Source organism: Lotus japonicus, chromosome 4 (genome assembly GCF_012489685.1).
Source record: "Lotus japonicus ecotype B-129 chromosome 4, LjGifu_v1.2".
NCBI lineage: Eukaryota > Viridiplantae > Streptophyta > Magnoliopsida > Fabales > Fabaceae > Lotus > Lotus japonicus.
Window position 1 is genome coordinate 80,359,594 of NC_080044.1, and position 19,943 is coordinate 80,379,536.

The following is a 19,943-nucleotide window of genomic DNA, read 5'->3' on the forward strand; positions in this document are numbered from 1 at the left end:
ATTAATTTGTGAATTTAAAAATTTTATTATGGTATTATGTAAGTTTGGTAGTTTTTTAGATATTGAATTTATTTATTATTTTCTTTATAAAGAATAAAAATTAAGAGAATGGGGCTTAGGCCCCCTCCCTCTAAATGGTATATTTTTTATAATAGAAAATGAGATTGTGGAGGCATGTGTGTGTATGGAGGTATTAATGGTGTTTGTTGTTGGATTTTGGAGGGCCCACAAATAATGGTAGATCGGGTCAGTCAGCGAATCAGATGGAAAATGGTTTAGGAACGACGAGATCCTCTCCGCTTAAAAGCACGCGGATGTAGACTGCAGTGAATGGTTTTATCATTGGGCCTATAACCCAATGCATCTGCTCTCAGCCCAAACCAATTAAAACATAAGCTATGATGGATGAAGGACTTTGACCCAAGCAAAAAATATGATTGAAGGATTTCATTTTAGTCATTTCTTAGTTCATGAAATTCTAGAATGTTCTTTAATAGAATTGTGTCACTTGGCATTCATCCATAGGAATTGAACTTAACAAATAAATGGTAATAAGAAAATGAAAATGATATGCATAAAATTGAGCTGGCTCAAAAAAGTTCCTTATCAATTCAATATATATTAGAAAAGAACAACTTTTAGCATGACGTGTCGCTCTCACAGGCTAAGTTAGTGACGTGTCGCTCCTAGATTAATTATCACCTAATATTTTACATGTAAGCTCTTTCTCCTTGGCCCCACTTGCCACATGTGCCCTGATTTTTCCTTACCTTATTTCTCCTTAATAAAAAAATACATTTTTTAATTTTAGATTTGATTAGGATTTAGGTTTTTTATTTCTTGATTTTATCTTAATTTTTTTTTGATTTATTTTTAGAGTATTAATTAATTTTTATGGTATTTTTATTGAATTTTCGGATTTTTAATTAATTCCAGATTTTATGAGTTTTTATTGTGATTTGCTAGATTTTGATAGTTTTTATCTATATTTATTTAGTACATTTTTAAATTTTAGATTTGATTATGATTTATGTTGTTTATTTCTGGATTTTATCTTAATTTATATTATTATTTATTTTTAGAGTATTAATTAATTTTTATGGTATTTTTATTGAATTTTCGGATTTTTAATTAATTCCGGATTTTATGAGTTTTTATTGTGATTTGCTAGATTTTGATAGTTTTTATCTATATTTATTTAGTACATTTTTAAATTTTAGATTTGATTAGGATTTATGTTGTTTATTTCATGATTTTATCTTAATATAAAATCTGTGATAAGTGATTTAAATCAATAATACATCCTATGGAATTCATCTCCTCCATGCAATTCTCATCCCATCTCTCCACTGAACGGAACCACCCCACAAAATCGTCTCATCTCTCCACGGAACCACTTTGCCATCGACTTGCAATCACATCCCTCCGATTTGCTGCCTTGGACTGATTGGGAAGGTTGCAGATGGAGGTTTCAAATTATTTTCTTCCTTTGCTTGCATAATATGTTATGGTTTTTTTCAATTTTATTTTACTTTACCTTTAACTTTCATTCACTCAGGTTTGACTTCAAGGTCAATTTCGTTCATCACTTGTCATGCTAATTTCAAATTCTTTTCTTCAGATATTTTTTTATAGATATTCCACCAAAAGAGATTCTTTGGAAGCCATGGATGGTGAGTCCATTTTATATTCTATATGAAAATTTGCAATATTTTGATTTGTTTTTTATGTTTTCTGATTCTCCTTTGTATGTGATTCTATTTTATTCGTTTTTCTTAATTTGCATCTAAAATTTGTGTCATATGTTATAGGAGGTGAAACATTGATCTGTGTATGTTTTGATTAACCTAATCATTGTCAGTGAAGTGGATTGAGGGAGTGAAAGAATTGAGAGAAGAGAAAGGAGAAGTTGTAGATTTTTTTCCTTGCAACTTTTTTATTTGGTAATTTTTTCTTTTTGCCTGCTTCTTGCACCGAGGAAATTAATTATTATTGTTGGTGCTTGCCGTTACAACTACAGAACTACATATCATGGATGAGATTTTACTGCTTATCTTTGTTCGCTCAAGCTATACTATTGAGGTTAGACTTTTAAAACTGGTGCTATCCTTTCTAATATGCTAAACGCCTAAACCAATGTTCTAACAATAAATTGATTTCCTTAGCTTCCCTGGAAACATTTGACATGAATTTATCCGTAGGTACAGAACGGCAATGAGGTGCATACCTCTTTCTGACTACACTCTATGATTCTCAGCTAGCTGACGATGAAACATGATTGATGACTCAAGATCTTATCTTGCTCTCATTTCAAGTAAGCCACGAAACATGTGAGACCAGTACTCATGGAGGTTTTTCTCAGTCCATTATATGTATATATTCACCAGATAAGAGATAGAGATGTGTGTTTGGTGTTGCATTACTTTGATGCATATGTATATATTCACCAGATAAGAGATAGAGATGTGTGTTTGGTGTTGCACTACTGTGATGCATATATAGTTTTACTGACTTAGTTCATCAATTCTACATCTATCTATCACCATTACATATATTAAAAGTCACTTTTCGAAGGCAATATTAGATTTTATAATTAATCATTGTTCTACTATGGTTCAATTAATCAAACTTTAGTGTGATTGGAAGTCTTGCTTGCATGAGTGTGTAATTATCACATTACGATTTAGTATCAGCATATGTTTTTGATTTGGTTATTGTACTTTCAACAACAGTGCTACATAAAGCAAAGAGTTGTTTTAGCCGTTCAACAAATATAATGGGTCTAAAATTTCTAGGGGGTTTTCTTCCATTCATCTTCTTTAGTAGCATGTGATTAGTTTCCCCTTACAAATAGATCTGATTGGTTATGGAAACCACTGGAAGGCCATAGCCAAAAAGTGGCTTCAATTCATTCTTTGACTTTCATATCTGTCTACAAATTTGATTGCTATCTTTGCACTATCATAGCTAGATTGATGTTGCACATATTGCTATTATGTTTGGTGGTCTTTAGTCTATCATACTCTAACATGTCTATCAATCTCACTTCATGAGTTCTTGATTTTCTGTTACTTAGAATGTAGATACGGCTGGAAGCTGCTGATTTGGAAGCAAGTTTCATTTGAATTAGCATGAGTTCATATTAATTCATGTTAAAGTTGGACATCAATCAGGAATAGCACCTAGAATTGCTGCTGATTTGGAAGCAAGTTTCATTTGATTTTTTAATTAGAAATAAATATTTTAATGATTTAAATTCAAAATGTGATATCTTCTTACTTTATGAAGTGCTTTTTTATGCCAAAGAACAGACTCTGATTGCAGTAAAAACAAAATTTGCATATAATGTTAGGTACTGTGTGAAATTTATGAGTGTGTTTGTGGATAATTTATAAGAAAAGCGGTGGTGATAGTGAGGTAGAGAAATCTGAGAGAGATTTTGATGTAAATTGAGATTTTTCTTTCTTATGAGATTTGACTTTTAATCATTATCCACACCATTCGAAATTTCCATTATTAATACTATTATTTTCGACACTTATGTCACTGACAAATAATAATTAGGTTCTGATGTAATGTATTCTTTGTAATGGAGAATTAAGTAGTTGTTTTTAAGAGTCTTTTATATATAATTCAGATGTAAACAGTATGCACTCAGCTATCACTTGATCACTAGAGCAAGTAAAGGGAGCATACTACGACTGCTTTACTATTTTGAATTTTTTTATCGCAGAAATGCTCCGGTAAATACAACAAGCTCAAAAGCAGAATAGCATGATGAAACTACTAGATATTATTAATGAACCAAACTTTTCAGTTCCAAACTGTCAAGACCTTCGCTAGAAATTTGTTCTAAAGTACGCCCATTAGTACTACTATAAGAGCAAAGCAACATGCTTCTTATATTGGGAGATAGACAAAAGCAGAGGTTGCCTTAGTAAGCTTTCTCACCTGGATCAACAGAAAAAGCAACTGAAACTCGATCGATGAAAGTTGGAATGACAAGGTTTACTCTTAAAGTCTTCGGCAGGAGGAGGATACAAGAGATCGACCTTGAAGCAAGCAAGGTATGGTGGGTGTCATCATCTTCATCGATATTACCCACCAGATAGACTTGAGAAAAGACTTTCAGGCATCCTGAGAGTAAGGAGAAGTTGGATCTAAATGTATTAGAAAGAGCCTAAAAGCTTTTATATATAGGAAGAATATTTTACATGAAAATACTTCTACATAAAAATAAATGTTAATAAGATTTCATCGGATTTTTTTTTTGTTACAAGAAAAACATAATATAATATAGTTTGATGTTAATTTTTTACTACATAATAATATAGTCCACTTTAATTTTTTTGTACAAATTATTATAGGAGTTAAATTCTCCTACGGGAAGAAATATATTTTAACAAGAAAGTACCTTCATTAAGTATTAATTAATTTATCAAATACAATAACAAATTTCACGGTACATTCTTTTTTTTTTCTTTTAAGATTAAAATGTGTTCTGAATGCTTTATTGGTGATTCTTCATATTTATAATTTGTGTTATTTTCTTTAGGCTCATGAAGAATGTGAAACGACTTCATGTTGATATGGGTCAAACTTAGTTTATTTTATTGTGTAAAAAATGAACTCGCATAATCACGTACATAAAGAATATTTTCTCTTTTTTTCATTGTAGATTAAATCAGCTATTGTTTATTAGCCATCATTGAACCACATCCCCTGATATGTTTTGCATAATTTGAGATTTGGTTAACCAATTTTTTTATTAGTTATTCAATTGTACGAAGTTCAATCTATGCAATAAGAGTTTTAATTTAAGACTTTTTATCCACTTTGCTCATCATTTCACACTCTTCTATTTCATCCGTTGTTTATTATATTTTTAATGATCAATGTATTAATTGACCTATTAAATATAATAGATGTATTCCCCGTGCAACGCACGGGTAAAAAACACTAGTATGTTGTTATTTCATTATGAATGAATTTGCCTAGCTTTAGTTCTTGGCCGGAATTTCCATCCTACTAATTGGTGCTTTCATAATTGCTCTACATGCCTCATACATAAGATTTGCCTGTCCCTCCTAAATAGCCTCCTGCCACAAATGACCGATTATCATCCATGGTATGTGAAAAACTTTCTTCCATGGCTACACATCTACAATCCAGTATGGACGTTCCCATATATGGTTTACGGGATAAGGTCCCTCTTTTTCTTTCTCTATAATAACCTCCATTTTCCTCTCCTTCTTCCTCATATGTTAGTTCCATCCAGGTCCACCCAACCATTCTCTTACAAAAAACCATCAAGCTTCAGCTTAACAAATTTGATGGATCTGATCCACTTGATCGACTAATTATTCCAAGAGGAACAACTTTGTTGGAGTAACAATTGTGAATGAAATAATATGATATTAGATAGATAAACAAGAGTTAAAGAGTTTATAACTGGAATGACTCATTCACTCATTGCCTTAGGGCCCGTTTGGTGCGACGTATAGTATAAGGCCTGATAGTATAAGGCCTGATAGTATTAGGCCTGATAGTATAAGCCCTGATAATTTTCTTATACTATCCAGCGTTTGGACGTACACTGTATAATTTACCATATCGTTTAAATTAATGCAATTTTATGTTTAATGAAGTATTGAATAATGATATAAAATAAAAATCAAATATGGAGGTGATTATAACGGTGGTGGCGGTGGTGATGGAAGTAGTGGTAGGTTGGTGGTGGTGGTGGCAATGGTGGTAGGTTGGTGTTGGTGGCGGTGGTGGTGACAGTGGAGATAGGTTGGTGGTGGTGGTGGCAGCGATGGTGGTTGTGGTGGTGGTGATGATAGGGTGGTGGTGGTGGTGGTAAGGCGGTGGCGGCTACAGTGGAGGGTGGAGGCAATGGTGGTGGTGGTGGTGGTGGCGGCGATAGGGTGGTGGTTGTGGTGTCGGTGGTGGCAATAGAGTGGTGGCGACAATTATGGTGGTGGTGGCGATAGGGTGGTGGTTGTGGTGGCGGTAGGGCGGTGGCGGCAACATCGGTGGTGGCGGTGGTGGCAGCGATGGTGGTTGTGGTGTTGGCGACGATAGAGTGTGGTGGTGGTAGTAAGGCGGTGGCGGCTTAGTAGGGTGGTGGTGACGGTGGAGGGTGGAGGCAATGGTGGTGGTGGTGGTGGTGGTGGCGATAGGGTGGTGGTTGTGGTGTCGGTGGTGGCGGCGATTATGGTGGTGGTGGCGATAAGGTTGTGGTGGCGGCGATTATGGTGGTGGTGGCGGTAGGCGGCGGCGGTGGTGGTGGTGGCAACACCAGTGGTGACGGTAGGGCGGTGGTGGCGGCGGCGGCGGCGGTGATCGGATGGTGGTGGTGGTGGTGGTGGTGCCAATGGTGGTGTAAGTTGGCAGCAATAGAGGGTGGTGGTGATGGTGACTTATACGTCGCAACCTTATCATGTCTTATCCATCACTCACATGATGGATTAAATAATACGTCATTTTAACGTATAAGGGGACTTTGATGGATAAGCTTATACAATACAATGTCATCACCAAACAATGGATAAACTCATAATGTATTGTATAAGCTTATACTATCATGCCTAATACGGCGTGCCAAACGAGCCCTTAAAGTTTTGTGGTGAATGTATGTGGATGATGTCCTAAACCACTTATACTGTTAGCCTCTTAACCTAATGTTTGTTTAGTGTTCGGTTGCACCACTCTAACATTTTTTAAAAGGACGAGTAAAAAAACGAGCTAGCCGTCAAGCCCAACCTGCCACCCCTAATTGAGTTAGATTTTGAAGTGGCTATAGGACTTTTGAACAAAGGCTGTCATGGAACCCATCCTTCTTTCCCTTTGGTTAGGGCCTAGTGCGGATCTTTTTCCCATGATTTAGGATTGCTAAAGTCTTCAAGGATATATGAAATCCTTCCCTCTTTAATATATATTTTTTAACTTGAAACACCCCTTTTTAGCTTAGTTCCATTTATGTTTGATATAGGCAATACGTTATATTTGAGGACTTATTTCTTCTATTTCGGATTTCTAGACCCTTTATCATAAAAGAAAAAAATCATGAATGTGCGTAGCCTCCTCACACTAGCTCTTTTTCTTTTTTTGCCCTTTATGACGGTTCCTAAGAGGCAGATCAACTCTTTGGTAGCAGATATAGGGATAAAAGTCAGTTGTAGCATAGTGAAAAATAAGAGACTAAGGTTACATAATGGAGTGCATTAGTAATTTAGTATGAAGCATCTGGATGGCTTTCATTTCATTTGAGAGTACCAGTAGTCCAAAGCTTGAAGCTAGTTCGATTTCAACTCAAGCTTCACATAAAAACATGATTTACTAATCATTCTACTATACATTATATTGAGCATTTTCAAAAACTTTAAGCCATATTCCTTTATTTTATTAAAGCTTGCAAAAGTTTAAAGACTTTAATCAATAACCCACTTGGATCCAATTTATTCTTGTTTCTGTACTGGTGCGATTGACTATTCAGGTTTCTTTAAGAAACACCTAAAGTTTGAAGCTGAAAGGCACTTTACTCTGAGCATGATTCAACCATAAACCATTTCTCTGGCCTATTTCTTCTACCTAATCAAGGTCTTTCTATGCCTGAAATTAACTTCCAAATCTGAACATAGCTAACGGGAGAGGAAGGAGAAAAATAGAAAATAGATTCTTATACAAAACCGAATAGGAGTTACAAAAGGACAATGGAAAAATGGAACGATGTTAGTTAATGAAATATACAAACAAAAAATCTCTATATGAATTAATCATCCCTGCTTCAATTGACTAGTTTTTCGTTGGAGAATGCAGGCGAACTAATGAGGCTTTGGAAACTACAGAGACAATGGAATGAAAAGCACAAGCTGCTATCTTGGACTTTATTTGTCCTCTTTTTGGAAGAGGTTTTCTGTCTCTGCCTCTGAACATCTTGCTGCTAGCAACTTCTGCAGCTGGAACACAAGGGGCAAGGTTATTCATTCTGCTTAGCGAGCTGAAATAAGTTGATACCTTTTGTAGGTAGTGTTGTTGAAGAATGGGGATAAGATGGTTGTAATGTAATACTAGGAGTTTATATAGATCCTTGAATTGGATATATCTTACTTAAAAAATAGGAAAACCAAGGTGAGGCCTGTGGGCTGATATTAATTTTTTTTTTATTAAATTGTTTTTGCAATTTCTAGCCATACAGTATCATATGGACTCAAATCCGAAACATCTGCTAAAAATGAAATAAATTAGTTTGTATCAGTTGATCTACGAGTTTGGTGTTTATAAGGGCTAATACTAATTGTATATTTAAAAATTGTAATTGAAAGGAGGGAGGACTGGGGGAGTTGTGTTTTGTTCTGTCTCACTAGTGGCGGTTAGCCAACATGCCAGCGAATTATTAGTACTTTAGAAGATTTGTTTGTTTGAGGTCAATGTTGCAGAACAAGTTGTCAAGTTGGGCTCTGAAACAATCATATTCATAGATTTAAGACGCACGGATGAAAGTGGTATCTTGACATTATTGTCTCGTGGACTCTGGGGCTGGTTTCTGGTAATCAGATTGGTGATGAGAATCAGATATGTGTTTGTTGGTATTTCATATACCAATTTGGTGGAACAGGGTGTCATTTTTATGGGAAATGAGAAGAATACAATACAAGGCTATTGCTAAGTACACAGAGACACTGGAAAGCCTGCTCATCAAACAGACTTATCCAATGTCTGTATATTGCTATATTATATACAGTAGCTCTGCAACTTGTCACCATAGATTTCTAGCACCAACTGAATTAATTAGTTAAATAGGTTCTTGCCCATGTCACGCCTTAGCTCACTACTACTAATGGATGTCTAGAACTTATCACCCAAATTCAAAAACAGAGGATTCGAGTAGAAAATTGGAGGAGCACTCTTGAAGGAATGTATTTACTCATTCCTAGTGTTTCAAACCTCTAGCTGGAATTAATTTGTGTGTTCATAGATGCAGGGTCAGAAAACTCGCATTGGTTAGAGATATTATTAAACAAGTGTTTAAAAATGGTAAAGTGTAGAATAATCTTCAACTTTTAAACTAGCTTTTGAGTTTAATTAGGCATCTCAAATTTTAATATGAAGTATATTCGTTCTAACTAATCATCACCGGATGGCCGTGGGAGAATCCCAACTGTTATCATGTCCAAACTTCCAAGAGATAACTACTCCGAGGTAGAACCAATTATCCTTCAATTGTGTTAGTCATTATGCTCAGAATTGCCTCCATTTTTAGAGGATGAAGAGCTCTCACAATGCTCCAGTAAGCATTGATCAAAACGAGACAATTTAAGAGGATTTTAACGCCTCAAAGGATTTAAACACCTCAAGAAGCATCAATGTTAGCAAAATAAAAATGAACAAAAGATTGAAAAAAATTGCTAAAGTAGAAGAAATAAATTGTATTGATTGCATCTAATAGATGTGACGCGTTTTCAAAATGTTCAATAGTCCAACTCTCTTTTCAAATTACAATGCACTATTTGTAGTGTCCACAAAGTAACAACTACTCTAGTCCTACTGATGAAAATAAAGTAAAATAAAATTGCCTAATTTATGTCATTCATTTGGCCCGACCATGAAACTCGAATTAGGCACTATATTTTGAAGCCTTTAAGAGTGCCTTGAACCCATTAGCTGCATTCTCGAATCTAGTCATTGTTCCAGTATGTAGGTAAGTGACTCTGATCGTGTATGAATGTTTCTGATTGTGGACAAATGCTCCTGGACATGGGAGCGTGTCTTTAACCATGAATGCTTTGAACTGGACATAACTTCGAGTAGCTCTGAAAACTATTGCCTTAACTTGAACCGAATAATTCATACTTTGGGCTTGAGATCGTCTTTGCACTTGGATTAGAATCGCTTGGACCATATGGTTGTGACTTCAAATTGACTTAAAGCAAGTTATGATATATTTTTATTCCACCTCGAGACATCTCTATGCAAGCATGTTTCACGTTTAGGCCTTTGATTCCACCTTATGGCTTGACTTTCAAAATGACCTATTAAACTTTCTTTCTCTTGTCTTAACAAGGATTCTTCCCTAATCCTATTGATTTTGAAATTTTAGCATCAACAAATACAATAGACTCGTTTGAGAGGGGTTATTTGAGTTTGTCTTATAGCATAAACGTTTATGCAAATGTTATGTATTCTATGTAAATAGGTGATGACATATCTATACGATGTTTTAAACTTATTTTCATAAGATGTTTATAACTTATGAATAAATGTTTATGTGATGAGTGTTTAAATAATTTATTTACTCAAACGCACCCATATAATCTATAAGCTCTGAAACTGGTTTATGGATATGGCTAACCAACGAGATAGAAGTTAAAGCATGGAGTTCTATATATATTTATATACATTAATCTCAATAAAGGAAGTTACAGAATGGATGATGAAAAACTACATTATATAGAAACAATATCCAATGAGCAACAAAATCCTTAAGCTTTATTCAAGAAGTGACTAGTTTTTTCTTTGAGAATGCAGACCAACTAATGAGACTCTGGAAATTACAGAGGCGATGGAATGCAAAGCATTGGCTGCTATCTTGGATTTTATCTGCCCTCTTTTTGGAAGAGGTTTTGTGCCTCTGAACCTCTTACCGGTAGCAACCGCTGCAGCTGGAACATAAGGGGCAAGCTTATTCATTCTGCTTAGTGCTTAATTCGCTAGCTGAAATAAGTTGAAACCTTTGTAGATTGTGTTTTTCGAATGGGGATGAGGAGATGATTGTAATGTAAGGTCGATGAGTTTATTTATATAGGTCAGGTCCCTGATTTATCTTATTACAAACATTGAAAACCAAGGTGAGGTCTGTGGGCTATGATGATTGCATATTTAATATTGGTACGATGGAGAACTAGTCCTGTCACTTGTGTGGGTTACATAGCATGCCAGCTAATTTTTGATTGTCTAGTACCATATAATATGATACTAATGATTTCTTTTTGGTCAACCCAGGAAGGTGGACCTTGGTGCTGGTTTCTGGTAATGGAATTGAGGTTAGTCAGTAGTCACTTGTTCTTAATTTTCTTGGAACCAAAATGTTTGTTGGTATTTCATATGCCTGTTGTGTTTGATGGGATTCCGGGAACAGGGTGTTTTCTCAAACGCTGCCAGCAACCGTATTTCATGAAAATGAGAAGATGGCTTGGTAGCTTGCTATGCAGTCTAGATTCTAGAAATCAATTCTGATACCGAGAAGCTACCCATGAAATATTCTTAAATGCAGCAGACCTCATCCCTGTTTTAGATTGCCATTTGCAATCCGGAAACCAGAAAACCAGCTTGCCCTCCTGGCTCCTGTCCTGTGTGCTGTTGATAATCTGTTGTTCTATTTACATGAATAATAGCTTTTTTTTTTTTTGTCAAAAGGAATAATAGCTCTATGTGGATGAGTCTCAATCTACGGGCTGTACTAATGGGTCAAGCCATAAAGCATAAGAGTAGTGAACCGTATATTGTATTTTCACTTTAATATTTTGTTCTATATTTTCAAGGTTGAGCCATAAATTAAAGGTCGATTGGCCCAACAAACTTCTCTAACCCATGTTATTCTAATGAAACTCGTTCCTTTGAAAAAAAAAATGGAGGCTCTATGTCGGAAAATAAAAAAAGTGGAGGTTCAACCCAAATAGATAGAAGTGAAAATTAGGGGGTAGAGATGGAAATGTCTGTGTATTGAGTGTATTACATCTTCTCCAACATCCAACCCCTTTTGACAAAATATATATATATATATAGAGGAGGGCTCCAATTACTCCAGGAGTAAGATAAAAAACTTACTCCAAATCTTGGCCCTTGATTTTATTAAAAAATAAAGGTTGAGATTAAAACTTATATACCTCTCACGTGATCTCCTCTGCTTAGATTTCTCCTTCTTCTTTTTTGTGAAAACCTAGAGGAAACACCACCCCTGTTCTTAATCCTAATTATCAACACCTTCTTTTCGTTAAATTCTAAATTCTCCCTAATCTGAATTCTGGAACAATGGCAACGACACTTCTAGGAGCAACTTTCAGGGACGGGAGTAACCTCCACGGCAATGACACAAGAATTCCACAATTAATGGATAAATGTATGACAAGGTTGAATTGGATTCAAAGTTGAATTCACAATGTTTCTGACACAAAAGTAATAGGATTGGATCCAAAGAAGCTTAAAATTTTGACCAATTATAGAATTGGATTCATATGAGCTTAAACTTGTGACCAATAATAGGATTGTAATCTTGATTCATGAGTACAAGAGAAACATGAGGCGGGATTAATTAAGAATATATATGACGAATATATACCAGAAGAAAATGAGTTTTTACGTTTGCAGTTTTCAGATTGAGGATGAAGAACATGAGGTGGTGTTTCCTCTAGGTTTTCACAAAATGAAGAATGAGAAATCTTGACAGAGGAGATCACGTGAGAGGAATTTATGTTTTAATCTCAACCTTTATTTTTTAATAAAATCAAGGGCTAAGATTTGGAGTAAGTTTTTTTATCTTACTCCTGAAGTAAATGGAGCTCTCCTCATATATATATATATATATATATATATATATATATATATATATATATATATATAACGCCTCATATCAAATCCCAAATGGACACCGGAAGTGGGTAGTTTAGCGCTTAAATTAATAAAGCTTAAGGGGAAATAAATATTAGAGTTAGAAGGTAATGTATACTTGAGGAGTGTCTCATTATCATGTTTTATATACAAGGATGTGACAAATACGGAGAGAATCGTGCAAAGATATCATATGTGTGAAACATTGTTGGGCGAACCTATTATTTTATTTCGTAACAGTTCCCTCAATTCAATTATACGAGACATTAGGATATTTAGAGTGTCAAATCTTGAGATAATCTCTAGTATAAAGCAATGTGATGCTTGATCTGCCCCGTGCGGTATATTTGTGATATGGGATGATCATGAACACTTCAAGGCATTTGTTTGTGATGATATGAGTCGAGTTTGTACTGCCATGAGCTTCACTCATGACGCCTTGTCTGAGGTCCCCTGAAATGAGAAGATGTGTATCTTGACACGATTTAACCGTTGATGGGAGTAGGTAGGCACATGTGACTCTTTACTCTTCAACTGGCGATGATTGATTCGATACAATTCTCTAAAGGTGGTGCAATGATGGTTCACAAGATGCAAAAAGTTGTTTTTTTCCCCTCACTTTGCCATGTTTAGCAATCAGGGTTGTTGCGGAAAATTATATAAAATAATTAATATAATTATGAGTCGCCACCAATTATAAAGGAAAATTGGAACCCTAAAGGGAGAACTGGGCACACGTACCTAGGGGCTAAGCCATAAATTTGATAATTAAGGAGAAGTCAAGCATTACAATGCTCGATAGAAAGAGAATTATATACCACAATACCTGGAATGCTGGGTTTTTTTTTTTTTGTTAAAACTTGAGTTTCATGAATCAGAAGCATTCTAAAACAAAAGAAATTATGAGTCGCCACACCTCCCAAAATCAATCTGAATTTGACATTTCTTTTCAAATACTTGGAAACTTTAGAAAAAGTAGTATTCTCAAAATTTAAGAAAGGTTTAATTTTCACCATTGTTGCGCAACACTCAATGGATAGATAAAATAATGTTCACTCATGGTCAAGACACATGTCTAAGATCATCAATTATTTCTTTGACAATTTTTACTTCAAAATATCAATGAAAAATAAAAAATTTACTCATACCACTCCAAAATATTTCAATTGACTCTGCTTTTGTTTTTTTTTTTCAGCATAAGATTTGTTTTCTTAAAACAAACACAAATTCTTTAATAAAATAATTAAATATTAAGTCTATATTATATATTGTTAAATATCGCTTTTCTCTCTTGTAACCAATCTGATTCACAAATCCTAAAACCTCAAATTAAATTCAAGTAATTAAATAATGATCATATTTTTAAATAAAATCGAACACTCATCAATTTAAAATAATTTATTTTCTACAAAATTAAGACATATTAATATATGATTAAACATTTCAAAATTAAAAGATACAAACCAACTAAATATTTTCTTCAAGAATTACATGGCCTTGAAGACTCCATTGCTCATAGGGGGATACGTAGGGGTCAAAGTTTGTCGGGCCAACATCTGTTAAAATGGTTAACTTTGATTAATTGTGCAAACTTTAAAATTATCTATTTTATTTATTAATAAAGGAGAAAAGTTTTTATTCAGAAATTTGGCCCAACAAACTTTAAAGCTCGCATCTCGTATCTTCTATGTGCAATTGAGACTTCAAGGTCACGTAGTTCTTGAGAGAATATTTAGTTGGTTTGTGTCTTTTAATTTTGAAAATGTCATATATTAATATGTCTTAATTTTGTTCTAGATTAGTTTAAATTGATGAGTTTTTTTATTTTATTTTAAAATCTGATCATTATTTAATCATTTTAATTTAATTTGAGACATTAGGAGGTGTGAATCTGTTTGGTTACAAGAGTAAAAAAAGCAGCATTTAACAATATATAATATATACTTAATATAAAAATACTTAATATTTAATTATTTTATTAAAGAATTTGTGATTTTTTTTTAAATAAAACAAATCTTATGGTGAAAAAAAATGGAAACGACGAAGAAAGATAATGAACACGAGAACTTAATCAAAGAACATATCGAATAAGGGAAATCAATCCAGGCAGTATATAAAACACAGAAAAATATATATAAAACACAAAAAAACTATATATAAAACACACTAAAACTAATTAAAGAAAACATAGTCCAACAATTATTCTTTTGTAACATGTTCGACTTCTCATATCAATTTCTATGCTTAGCTCTTTATAAAATATTCAATCAAGGTGTTAAAAATTAAGCAAACAAGGGAAAAGACACCACAGTCCACAGACCCTCACATAAGGCAAGCAACAATAATAATTATTTTATCTAGTCAAACACAAACTTTAACAAGAAAAGAGGAGAGACGAGAGTAACCTGGTTAAAGAAGAAAGAAACTTTTAATCACATGATGACAATGCTACCATGCCCCGCTTTACACAATCGGACAAGAATGAAATTCACTCTCATACTCGTATCTCTTAGTTTTAGATTGTAGTTTAAAGATGAAATCACAACTCACAAGTGATTACTCAATTGTTTTCTCTCCCACTCTGGACGTGTCTTTACCACCAAGAACATCATCTATTTATAACCGTCTACATAGGGTTTCGGTGCCTCTAATTATTTCTTGAAATCATCTCAATTATTCTTGTAGAAGATCAAAGGCTTGACTATAAAAATCTCCTAATAAGTTTTGAATCTTTTAATTAATATTCCCTGGAATTATCTAATTTTGTTTTTAATTTTTATTATTATTATTATTATTATTATTATTATTTGAATTTAATTCTATTATTATTTAATTAATTTCGGATTTTTATTTTTTTATTTTTCTAATTTAATATTTTCCAGACTTTTTAATTAAACTTTAAAATTAAGATTAATATAGAAAAGAACCGGATAAAAATGGGTGCTCACACCTCGATTCATTGTCTTTAAATTAAGAAATTGGATGTGATCAGTGATCTTACTTTTTCTTAGGCTCGCCATATCTGTTAGGTATTTCTAATTATAAATCAGTTGTGAATCTCTTCCAAAACATGCAAATTACTTCTCCTTAAGATTTTTATCCCTCTACAATAATTTTGGATTTCTTTATGTAAATGTGAATTTTCTTTAAAAACTATAATGCTATCTTCCTTTGTACAGCCCGAAGGTGCATTACTTAAGAAAGTGGACAACAATGTTTTATAACAACAGGAAAATGAAATTGGCCCGTGACAATAAGTGTTGGCCATGTAGACATTAGCATCATGGGAGTGTCTTGATTCTCTGTGATTAGAAATATTCACGGGATGGTAATGGTTGGACATGTGCTGACAACATTCCGTGATAATGTGGACCCTCCTCCCCCAACAAAATAATGCTATTTGCTATCCAATACCTATAATCACCCAATGAAAACTACTATTATTATGGGGGGCAAGCCACATAAAACCCTCATTAGTGCATCATTGATCATTATTCTCTTCCCCATATAGTGGATGGTATGATCATGTAAGAGGTCATGCTCACCAATGAAATGGTTATGGTGAAGAATAGAGGCACGCAAGTGCGTGTCTATATTTTTATTTGGTGGAAGATAAGGCACCGATTGCCCATGCCACTCTCTGCTAAAGCTTAAAGCAGAAGCGATAGTGTACCACTTAAAACTTCAAATGAACGTGCGTGCTATACTTTGTTCCTGCACTAAGTGTGTGACTAGCTACTAGCTAGGGAAGAAGAACCATACCATAAGGTGAAATAAAATGGCTTGCAAATTGAAAGCAAAAGGAGGTGAAACTGAAAATAGTAAAAGGCCTTGCATAGAGCAAATAGCAATGCACTAAAATACTCAAATTATGCAGATATTTCAGCACTTAACTTTTGAACTAGGCAGATATTTATGTAATTGTAACAGTAAGTCTCAAATCTAATCTAAGATGCATTTTTTATTACTATTTGAGCATAGAATTTACCAATTTGACAAATCCCACCTAAAATGTAAAAATTGGAAACATCAATTCTGTTTAATCTTTATCTCTTCTTAAAACTCACTATCGAATTAAATCCAAAATAACTCTATGGACTAAGTTTGAAACTGCAAGTTACATCTCACGTTTCTGTTATCATATTACATAAAGAAACATGACTTGTGGTTGGGTGAGGTGAAAGCGAAAAGCCGAAAACTAATGCTCAATACTCATATATATAAACACACACACATATAAGTCTACAATGTCTTTTTATGTAAACATATACCAATAGCTCAACTACTCTTCACTTCTCTCCCAAAAAATACTCAGGTACAAGAACAACTTTGTTTTACTCTCATCTTTCTTTTCCAGCATTTAGAAGTAGAGAGGTTGAATACCTTGTTTTATTCATGTTTCTTACTGGGAAACCCCAAAATCATTTGGCTTGTGGAATTTTATAGGTCATGGATGTTCTATTACTATTAGTATTTATGATGGTTGTTCTGCCAAGCCTGCATGTGGTGGAGAGTGTAAGAACTCCAGTTCTGGAAAATTTCGAGTACTGTGCTGTGAACTGCAGAGCTTACAGTGCCTCAGTGACAGATTTTGGAGGGGTTGGTGATGGAACAACTTTGAACACACAAGCCTTTCGGAAAGCCATAGAACATTTGAGCCAGTACTCATCTAATGGAGGGTCTCAGCTTTATGTTCCTCCAGGAAGATGGTTGACTGGAAGCTTCAATCTCACCAGCCACTTCACTTTATTCATTCACAAGGATGCTGTGATTCTTGGCTCTCAGGTTTAATAGCTTAATAACATGTTTGGATCAGTTTTTTTTTTTTCAAAATCAATTTTGGCAGCCAGAAGCTTCTCCATAGAATAGATTCTGGCTTAAGGATCAATTTTGTCATCCAGAAGCTACTTACAAAAGCTTCTCACCAAAATTGATTTTGACTTCAAAATCAATTCCAACACCCAAAAGCTACTTACAGAAACTTCTCGCAAAAATTGATTTTGGCTTCAGAATTAATTGTAGAATGACTTCAAAACATGCTATAAGCTCTTTTTGATCAATATGCAAATGTTGTTAACTTGTTATTCACTAGATGTAGTTTGTGCTGATATTGTATTTGTATTGCAACTCTTGTATTAGGATGAAAATGAGTGGCCAGTGATTGATCCTCTTCCATCTTATGGTAGAGGGAGGGATACCCAAGGTGGAAGGTTTAGCAGTCTTATTTTTGGAACCCACCTCACAGATGTGATCATAACTGGTAATGAACTAGTGCTTTTGAGCTTATGAGCCCGTTTGGATACTGACAAAAAAACACTTATTAAAGAAACTATACTAACAAATACACTAGATAAACTCTATTAAGTACTCTTTAGTATCCAAACAGACTCTAGATATCTATTCCGACTAAAAATTTGCTTCTTTCCAGTTTCCATTATTGAATATAAGCCTTGAATATAAATTTGTTTCCAGGGGACAATGGCACATTAGATGGACAAGGTGATCTGTGGTGGAAAAAATTCCACAATAAGCAGCTACAATATACCCGGCCTTACCTGATTGAAATTATGTATTCAGATAATGTTCAGATATCCAATCTCACTTTGGTTAATTCTCCATCATGGAATATCCATCCTGTTTATTGCAGGTTTATATTTTTTTTCTCTGCCATGTCTATTTTCAATCTTTAGTCATTTGCTCTTCAAACTACCTTGATGAAATGCATCACATTTCCTTTAGTCATCAAGCCTGCAGGGAAAATTTATCAAACTGTTTCATGTCTTTTAAATTTTAATATTAAGAAGTTGACAGGGAAAATTTATCAAACTGTTTCATGTCTTTTAAATTTTAATATTAAGAAGTTGAATGCAGCAACGTTATTGTTCAAGGCATCACAATTCTTGCTCCTGTGACATCCCCAAATACAGACGGCATCAACCCTGGTAAGTTAGTGAACATCTCATAGGGTGTTTGGTGCTATTTGTAAACATCATAATTGATTCTCCACTCTTACAATAAATTTTTAGGATTTTTGTTGTTTTATTTCATATTCTAGCTTCAAAATCAATTCTGGGATGAAACTACAAAATCTAGCTTCTGCCTTTAGACATAAACATTTGTGGGATTTCACAACAGTGCCTACAAAAACCAATTTTCTCCTAAATAAAACCAAACATTAATCACTTCACTTTTAACTTTGTTTTATCACAGTCAATTTTACTAGTCACTTCTATCAAAAATCAATTATGACAACAATGCTGATCCAGACACGCACTCAGTGTAGAAACTCTACTACAATTGACTCTGAAAGCATGATCAATTCTGTGGAGAAACTTCTATGAGTGTGTGAGCAGGGTTCTAAGATAATACAATGAATTGTCTAGACATCATGCCCCAACTGACTAACATTTATGGTTCTGATGCAGACTCTTGCACAAACACACGGATTGAAGACTGTTATATTGTGTCTGGGGATGACTGTGTGGCTGTGAAGAGTGGTTGGGATGAGTATGGTATATCTTATGGAATGCCAACAAAGCACCTTGTAATCAGAAGACTCACTTGCATTTCTCCAACCAGTGCTGTGATTGCTTTAGGGAGTGAAATGTCTGGTGGGATTGAGGATGTAAGAGCTGAGGACATTCTAGCCATTAATTCAGAATCAGGGGTCAGGATCAAAACTGCTGTTGGAAGAGGAGGCTATGTCAGGGACATATATGTTAGAAGGATGACTATGAAAACCATGAAATGGGTATTTTGGATGACAGGGGATTATGGATCTCATGCTGACAACAACTATGATCCTAACGCAATTCCTGTGATTGAGAACATTAACTACCGTGACATGGTTGCTGAGAATGTGACCATGGCAGCAAGGTTGGAGGGTATATCCGGTGCCCCTTTTACTGGAATTTGCATATCCAATGTAACCATTGAACTGGCCAAGAAGGCTAAAAAAGTGCCTTGGACTTGCACTGATGTTTCCGGGATTTCCAGTGGAGTGACTCCTGAGCCATGTGAACTCTTGCCAGGGCAGGCAGAAGAGAAGTTTGGAGCATGTTCCTTCCCAGAAGACAATTTGGCCATTGAAGATGTCAAGGTTCAGACGTGTACTTACAGAAGGAATTTATGATAAGGGTAAAAGGAATGGCTTATTTCTAGGAAACAAACCAAACAACATTATGCTTCAAATGCTGCTTGTATTTAAAACATTGGAATATTGGATACTAATGAAACAGGACCAACTCAACAATAAATATGTGCTTTTCCCATCTGCTTGTTGATTTTTCGCGTTAACCTTGCTCTCAATTCAACATATATATAGTTTCATA

The 19,943-nt window shown here is 34.5% G+C and overlaps 1 protein-coding gene across 1 annotated transcript; it reads left to right on the forward strand.

Annotated features, from left to right (window-relative positions):
* Positions 1 to 16,770: 16,770 nt before the first annotated feature.
* LOC130710598 (probable polygalacturonase) lies at positions 16,771 to 19,883 on the forward strand. Its single transcript, XM_057559925.1, has 6 exons — positions 16,771 to 16,927; positions 17,059 to 17,397; positions 17,752 to 17,872; positions 18,085 to 18,259; positions 18,484 to 18,554; positions 19,038 to 19,883. The coding sequence occupies exons 2-6, from the start codon at positions 17,062 to 17,064 to the stop codon at positions 19,742 to 19,744; spliced, it is 1,410 nt and encodes a 469-aa protein (XP_057415908.1). The 5' UTR covers positions 16,771 to 16,927; positions 17,059 to 17,061; the 3' UTR covers positions 19,745 to 19,883.
* Positions 19,884 to 19,943: the final 60 nt, after the last annotated feature.